This window comes from Ceratotherium simum, chromosome 17 (assembly GCF_057802395.1).
Source record: "Ceratotherium simum simum isolate JZ-2026a chromosome 17, ASM5780239v1, whole genome shotgun sequence".
In the NCBI taxonomy this organism is placed as follows: Eukaryota; Metazoa; Chordata; class Mammalia; order Perissodactyla; family Rhinocerotidae; genus Ceratotherium; species Ceratotherium simum.
Window position 1 is genome coordinate 54,140,160 of NC_141916.1, and position 7,624 is coordinate 54,147,783.

At 53.5% G+C, this 7,624-nt stretch overlaps 1 protein-coding gene across 2 annotated transcripts; it reads left to right on the top strand.

The window, feature by feature from the left end:
* The first annotated feature begins 1,065 nt into the window (after window positions 1–1,065).
* On the top strand, window positions 1,066–5,960 carry MLF2 (myeloid leukemia factor 2). 2 transcript variants are annotated; one of them, XM_004438706.3, is made up of 9 exons: window positions 1,067–1,261; window positions 1,841–1,918; window positions 2,174–2,300; window positions 2,545–2,580; window positions 3,207–3,260; window positions 3,665–3,793; window positions 3,961–4,120; window positions 4,705–4,917; window positions 5,417–5,960. In XM_004438706.3, exons 2-8 carry the CDS (start codon window positions 1,869–1,871, stop codon window positions 4,890–4,892), a joined length of 744 nt encoding a protein of 247 aa, XP_004438763.1. In that variant the 5' UTR covers window positions 1,067–1,261; window positions 1,841–1,868; the 3' UTR covers window positions 4,893–4,917; window positions 5,417–5,960. The 2 variants fall into 2 exon arrangements, with proteins under 2 accessions (XP_087298957.1, XP_004438763.1); XM_087442831.1 differs by lacking the exon at window positions 1,841–1,918 and having other exon boundaries at window positions 1,066–1,261.
* The last annotated feature ends 1,664 nt before the right edge of the window (window positions 5,961–7,624 follow it).

Sequence of the window (7,624 nt, forward strand, 5' to 3'; positions counted from 1 at the left end):
ACCAGAGAGAGCTAAAGGTTGGATGAGTCTGGTTTAAAGTCCATCTTAGTCCAAATCCCCTGACACCCAGGAGGAAGGCCCTTCTCTCCAGCTGGGCCAGATTTTATGCAAGACATTTAGTATGTCAAAGTATCAGTCTTTGGCCTTGGAGTCAGGTCTCCTGGGTCTGTTTTCAGCTCCGCCCCTGGGTGATACGGGTTAATGGAGCTCTCCACCCCTTTCTTCTTCTCTCAAACTTTAGACCCTTGACCTACCTACCTGACTAGAGGCAAGTAAGATCAGCGCAGGACTGGGAGCTCTTGAGGACACAGGAGTTCGAGAAAATAAAGGGGAGACTGGCACTAAACTAAAGGATTTCAGAACTAGAGCCTTTCCCCTGGCCGACCCTGCACAGCAGGGTAACTGAGGGTTCCAGGAGCCTCTCCAAAGCCAGTTCCCAAGGGGCTAGAGTTCCAGCCTGGCCGGAGAGCGCCATCTGGCGGCCGGTAGCCCCCCACCTGGATTCTCCTTGCCCTATCCCGAGTTCTCGCAGCCAGAGCTAGACCTGGGCAGAACTGTCACCTCCTCCTCTACGTCACTCCGAGGACCCCGCCCTGCCTAGAATGCGCCTCCCCCGCAAAATTGCCGCCCTTCCTCCTCCCCGGGCTGAGCGCTTCTCCGGTAGAAAATCTGCTTTAAGCTCCCCGTAGGGATCCGCCCCACTTCCTCGCCCACAGGGAGCCCGCCCCTCCCCCATGGGAATCTGCCCCGGGTCCTCTTCCTTCCCCCAAGGGAACGTGCCGCACCGCCCTCCCTCCTCCTCCGCCCCGGCCCGCCCGAGAAGTGGACGCCTCTGCTCCTCCCCCACACCCTTACAGGGAGCCTCTTCCTGTCCGCAGAACCCAAATCCAGGTTACTAACGAGGCTTCCCCTCCCCTCGTCTCCAGCGAACCCCGCGGCCCCGGATCAGCGGCCCCGCGCCCCGGGAGCGCGCCCTCGCCTTCTCCCCACGCCCGCCAGGAGGCGGAGCTCCGCGGCCCGGCCCCCCCGCGGGGGGGGGGCTGTCCCATCGTGACGTCATTTCCGTCCGGGCCTGGCCGTGCTTCGGGCTCCGTGGGCCGAGGCGGGGGACGGAGGTGGCAGCTGTGGGAGGAGGCGGCGCGGGAGGCCGAGGAGCTCACGACAGGACCAATCCGGCGTACCGGGCCGCAGCCCTCCGATCCTGCAGTGCACCGAGAGGCGAGACCAGCCGGATGGGCCGCTGAGCCCGAATCGGGGACCGGTGAGCCTGGAGCAGAGCGGGCAGCCGGGTCCGGACGGGAGCGGGCCTGCAGGGCTGCAGGGTCTGGGAGCCCGGGATGCCGGGAGGGGAGAGGGTCAGGCCTGCCTCTCCTGTGCGCCCGGCGAAGGCAGGGGTCGGGGGAGCCGCCGGCAGGCGCGGTGGGGATAGTGAGGCCCGCCCGGGGGAGGCCTGGGAGCGGCTGGTGTAAGGAGGGGGCGGGGTGGTTGGGGTCATTAATGGGGCGGAGGGCCAGCATTGGGGATTCGCATCCGGAGCAGTGGCGTCAGGGGAGGGGCAGTATGCTTCTGGCCTAGGGCTTCGGGAAGAGGATGGCTCCGAGTGGGGAGGCAGAAAACTGAGAGGCTTGAAAAAATTTTCCATGGCCCTCCTTGAGAGAGAGATTTGAAGAGCTCTGCTCTCCTTAGAGGGTGGTGGTGAACACCTGGAGAAGGGTCTTACTGGAGTTTAGGGGGTCAGTTACAGTATAGGGAAGGGACAGTGTTCTGAGAGTCCCTACTCTGAGCCGGTGTGCAAAAAGCCTGGCCGCCTCCAAGTATTTGAGCCTTCACATCTTTACAGTGTGGAGCCCCCTGGAGCTAAAATCAGGATGTTCCGCTTCATGAGGGACGTGGAGCCTGAGGATCCCATGTTCCTGATGTAAGCACTCCCCCCCCCCATGCTCTAGAGCACTCATCCCACTCCACTTCAGGGCTCTGAGTAATTCAGACAGACATCTGGGTTCCCATTGCTGGCCCTGATTGGAACTGGCTGGATACTCAGCTCCAGCCCGGACTTAAAGAGGATACAGACATCTGTGCCACTGTTTCTCTACTACTGTTTTCTTTTTTGGGGGTGAGCGGGGTGTTGATTACTTGGTCCTTCTACCATCCATACTGTATACTCACTCCGCAGGGACCCCTTTGCTATTCACCGTCAGCATATGAACCGCATGTTGTCAGGTGGCTTTGGATATAGCCCCTTCCTCAGCATCACAGATGGCAACATGCCAGGGACCAGGCCTACCAGCCGCAGGATGCAGGTAATGGTGCTGCGATATGCCTGAGACCCAAAGACAGGCTGGAGGGTGGTTAATAAAGCGCTTGATTTGTCTTGTACTGCAGCCAATTTAGCAAGTGGAATGATCTTCTAGAAGTGGGGAAAGGGTCTGGGAAAAGGGCTTTGTGAGAGGAGGACAGAAAGACAGCTGAAGCCGTAGGCTTGGTTTGGGACTGTAATAAGATAGGATGAGGTCTCTAATTCCTGTTCCTTACCTGTTCCTGTAGGCTGGGGCTGTCTCCCCCTTTGGGATGCTGGGAATGGTGAGTCCTCATCTCCTCATATCTTTCCATCTCAGACATACTCTATACCCTTAGATGTTATTTTCAAATGTGCCTCTCTGAAATAGCCTTGTGGGTAACCCTAGAATCTTTTTATAGTGTTCACAGAACTCTGGGCCTGCTGGGTGCTAAGTCCTGTGAGTTAAAGATGCTAACTTATTGACTCCTGTACTTCTAGGAACCATATCCATTAGGAAAATGTAATTGTCTAGCAAAGTTTGTTCTTTTGAGGAGGGAGGTGAAGTTGAAGGGCCAACTTGAGATGGTTTTTAGAAGTTTTTTTTTTACAATTTCATGCCTTTATAGGTTAGAATCCATTAACTTTGGCTTGCTTCCTAAAGATAGGGGGAAATAGGGCAGTCAGGAGAAGGGAAATTGGATCCGAGCAGCCGCAAAGACTGAGGAGGAGGGCGGCAGTATGGAGAAGAGAAACATGCAGATAAGCATGCAGTGTTCTGGTCATGTTCTCCAAGAATGAGAAAGAGCAGTTGCTAGATGTAAAGGAAGAAGAGAAAGGGAATATGCAGCCACGTAGCTAGTGGGTCCCTGAACAAGATAAGCTGCACGCTGACTTTGCTTTCCTGACTGTTCTCCATCTCTCTCTCCAGTCAGGTGGCTTCATGGACATGTTTGGGATGATGAACGACATGATTGGGAACATGGTGAGATTCTTGCCCCATACCTTTTCCAGGCCCTGCTCTCAGCTCTGGCCAGCAACACCTTGAGTCCTCTGAGGCAGGAGAGGGAAAGAGTGTGCTAGTGAAGGGTTCAAGCAGGGTAAAGGAATTGAACCCAGAGAGCACTGGGTTCCTGTATGTGCTCTTGTGCCTGAGTGAAGCAGCAGCAGCATTCTTATTAAGTATGCAGTTAAGGCTCAATCTCTTAAGATCCTTCTTGTTTATTGTGGACTCAGAGGCATTTGGGGGTAATGATGAGTCTTGATGTTTTCTCAGTTCTCAAATTTTGTGAGAAAGATATGGGCAAGAATAGGCAGCTGAAGTGTGGGGTCCCTTCTCCAGAGGGGAACCCCTCCCCATTCAGTCCTGCTGTACCCTTTCCTCCCCAGGAACACATGACGGCTGGAGGCAACTGCCAGACCTTTTCATCCTCCACTGTCATCTCCTACTCCAATACTGGTGATGGTGCCCCCAAGGTCTACCAAGAGACATCAGAGATGCGCTCAGCACCAGGCGGGGTGAGTGGGAGGGCTTCTAGGCCAGAGAAGGTGGGGTTGAACAGCACCCACAGAAACCCTGGCTTCGGTTTTCAGGATTGGGTTGTGGGTGGTTTGTCTGTCCTGGGTTGGCGCAGCCAGGGCTTTGGAAGGGGCAGCTGAGTGTGCTGTGTTCTGCCTCACCTCAGATCCGGGAGACTCGGAGGACTGTTCGGGACTCAGACAGCGGACTAGAGCAGATGTCCATTGGGCATCACATCCGAGACCGGGCTCACATCCTCCAGCGCTCGCGAAACCACCGCACAGGGGACCAGGAGGAGCGGCAGGACTATATCAACCTGGATGAGAGTGAGCCTCCTTCCCGCTCATCACCCTTCTGGCTTCTTGGCCAGTAGCCCCTAGTCCATTTCCTGTGAGCTAGGAGATGCCAGCTTTCTCTCCTACCTCCGTAGATATTTCTTGGGCAAATTTATGGGTGAGCCCCATGCTCTTACCTCACTCAGAGCCTTGTTGTCAGCTTAGAGTGCGGGCAGTGTCCTCACCAAGGAGGGGCAAACTTTGTCACCTAAGTCAGGTATTGACAGTAATCTACCCTTCTCCATCTGAATCAGTTTTTTTTTCTCCTCTATTTTTTTTCCAAATCAACAAATATTTATTGTGTACGTGGGACTATACTCCTTAACTAAATAATTATTCCATTCCTGATTTCTTTCTCCAGTGGTCATGCCTTATGCCTGCTGGTGGCTTCCAGGAACCATGCTGAACCCAGAATTGCTAAATCAAGCAGTTGCTGCCCTCTCCCAGCACCTCTCCACACACGCACTTTCAGCCATTGCCTGTTTTTTCGTCTTGGAAGCCTGTGGCTCACTCTTGCATCTGCCTCCAGAAGCCAGGTATACACAGGTGTCATGTCTGGTCTCTGTCCTCTTCAGGTGAGGCCGCGGCATTTGACGATGAGTGGCGGAGGGAGACTTCCCGATTCCGGCAGCAGCGCCCTCTGGAATTTCGACGGCATGAGGCTTCAGCGGGTGGGGGACGAAGGGCTGAAGGGCCTCCCCGCCTGGCTATACAGGGACCTGAGGACTCCCCCTCCCGACAGTCCCGCCGCTATGACTGGTGAGGGCCCTCAGCCCTCAGCCTCTCTTGTAAGTATTTGGGGGGAGGGATTGTAAGGTGTCAGGCACAGGAGCGGGGCTGGGGAGTGTCCCTGTGCACATTCCTCTGCCCTGAGGCAGAAGCAGGCCAGGTGCCCAGCAGATACTGCCTTTGATAGTAAAGTTTTAGTTGGTATGGGGGCCGGCCTGGTGGCGCAAGCGGTTAAGTGCGCACTCTCCGCTGCAGCAGCCCGGGGTTTGCGGGTTCGGATCCCAGGCGCGCACCGATGCACTGCTTGGCAAGCCATGCAGTGGCGGCGTCCCATATAAAGTGGAGGAAGATGGGCACGGATGTTAGCCCAGGGCCAGTCTTCCTCAGCAAAAAAAGGAGGAGGATTGGCAGATGTTAACACAGGGCTGTTCTCAAAAAAGAAAAAAAGTTTTAGTTGATATGGAAAGAGAAAAATGCTCTCACTGGAACAGGGGATTAAACCCCAACTCCTTATGTTTTGTCTTCCTTTTGACTTGTGCTCATCTCTTCCCCCTCCAGGTACAGCCTGAGAGGCTGAGAAGTCATCCCCTGAAATAACTTTTTCCTCTCCAACTCCCCATTTAATATTAAATTAACAGGCAAGCTGGCCCCCACCTATCCCTGGGGGTCCCAGGGGGAACCTTTCACTGCCCCCTTTACCTACTTTTTCCTTCTTTAATCCCCTTACCATGTTGACTCCACTTCTGTATCCGCTGACTTGATTTTTCATTTTGCTGCTCCATCTTTGAACCTCCTCACCTTCCCCATTCTACTCCTGCCATGCATTCAAGGGGCTTTTGGGGTGAGCTCTGGGTTTAGGGGCCTCCTCCCTCCCTCAGCTACCCTGGAGCTTTGCCCACCTCCTCCTCAGACCCCCCGTAGCAGGGGCCATAGCCCTTGTCTAGGGCTGTGTGGAGGGAGAGGACTGGTTCCCAACCCTTTCTCCCTTCCCACCCATACACATCACAAAAATTTTCCCTACACCCTTCTCTGCCTTTATTTTTTGATTTGTGCAACTTGTAACTAGGTGTTTATGAAATAAAGGAGAATGGAAAAAAACCAAGTAGGATTCTGGCTTTACTTTTGATCTTTTCTCTGTTCAATTTCAACCCTCATGTCTCCTTCTAGTCATCTTCTTACCTTCTCTCTGTCTCCATGTGTGGGCTTCTTAACTCGAGTTCAAGCCCAGACCTCAATGGTAATGACAATGGGACTGTCAGAGCACTGGCGAAGGAGCAGCAGCAGCAGAACACGCTGGGCTGGGCTGGGGGCTGAAAACGTAAGCAGCTGTCTTGCTGGCTCTCTCCCTCGCTTTTGCTGTAACTTCATTCGTCAGGGGAGATGGAGGGCATATCTCACCGGAGCTAGAGAAATTTGCTGCCCCTTGTCCCTTGGGCATAGTTCCTCACCTGGACTGTGGATGGGATCACTTGTGGTACAGAGCAGGAGGGAGCCCAAATAACCCTACACGGGCCTTCAAGGGGGAGAAACTTGGGTCAGCAACGTTCTTCAGACCCTCCACCTCCAGTTGTTTGAGAATTTGAGCCCAGGGAAGGAGAGCAGAGAAGAAAATTAACCTGGAACCTGAGCAGTACTGGAAGGGCATGAGGTGCTCAGATTTCTCAAGATGTTCACTCTCACTTGACCTGGCTCAGCCAAATGGGTCACTCTGTTCCTCTTGGGAACTTATTTAATGATGGCAAATGCTTGTGAGAGTCTGATGATGTTTCTTCTTTATAAAAATCTTGAGTTCTTTCCAGTTGGCAAATCAAAGGCAAAAGAAACCTCAAAGCTCTGGGTGCTCTCAGGGAACGGAGGAATTTCCCCATGTCATTGAAAGACAGATTGATTCAAGAGGATTTGTCCAGTCACTCAGTGAGCAGAGAGAGAAAGTTGAGCTCAACAACCAGACGCTAACTTTCTTGTCCAGGGCAGGAACTAAATCTCATTAAATAGGGCTGGTGAAGATGCATGACCAGGGTCAAGAGAACCAACCAATGCCTAAAAGAATCCAGGAATCCCAGAAGTCAAACAGGTATAGATAATTCATCTCCATCTGGGTTGCTGAATTGTGGATGGTGGAACTCAAAGCATCCACAGCCCTCAGTTGCAAGTGTAATCTGTGCTCTGCCTAGATAGACACATAACTACTTCCTCTGGGAGTGGGAGTAGCTTTCATCAGCCTCCTGAGGAGGCAGCAGGTGAAAGAGCACTGGAGTAACAGGATAAGGAGCCCAGAGGCTGGGTCCTCAGTTCAGCTTGGGCACCGATCTAGCCAATTTAGCTAGCAATGTGGTCTTGGGCAGGTCATTCACTTCCCTGGACCTCAGCTATGTAGGTCCCCTCAGCTACAAAATCTGAGGCTACAGCTCATCGCCAACCTCTCAACCTGGATTTCATTTCTAGTGTCCACACTCATGGGTGTAGTTCTGAGTGGGGGCTGAAGCAGGGCAAGGGTTGCCCTGATTGCAATCTAGGTGAGTCAATCTAGTGTTTGACAAGCTATCCCTTTTAGGTCCTGGCTTTCAGACATATGTACTAACTTGCACCCCTGCTCCCTGCTCTTGGGTGAGGGCCACCCTTCAACCCAGCACTTATTCCTAGGGTCTGTGACGTTCTCAGCAGGGATATGTTGTGGGACATTAGTTGTTAGCAGCAGCTGTTGAGTGAGGTGCTCAAAAACCAGCCCCCCGGCACTTCATGACCTGTCTGCCATTGTGGGTTGAG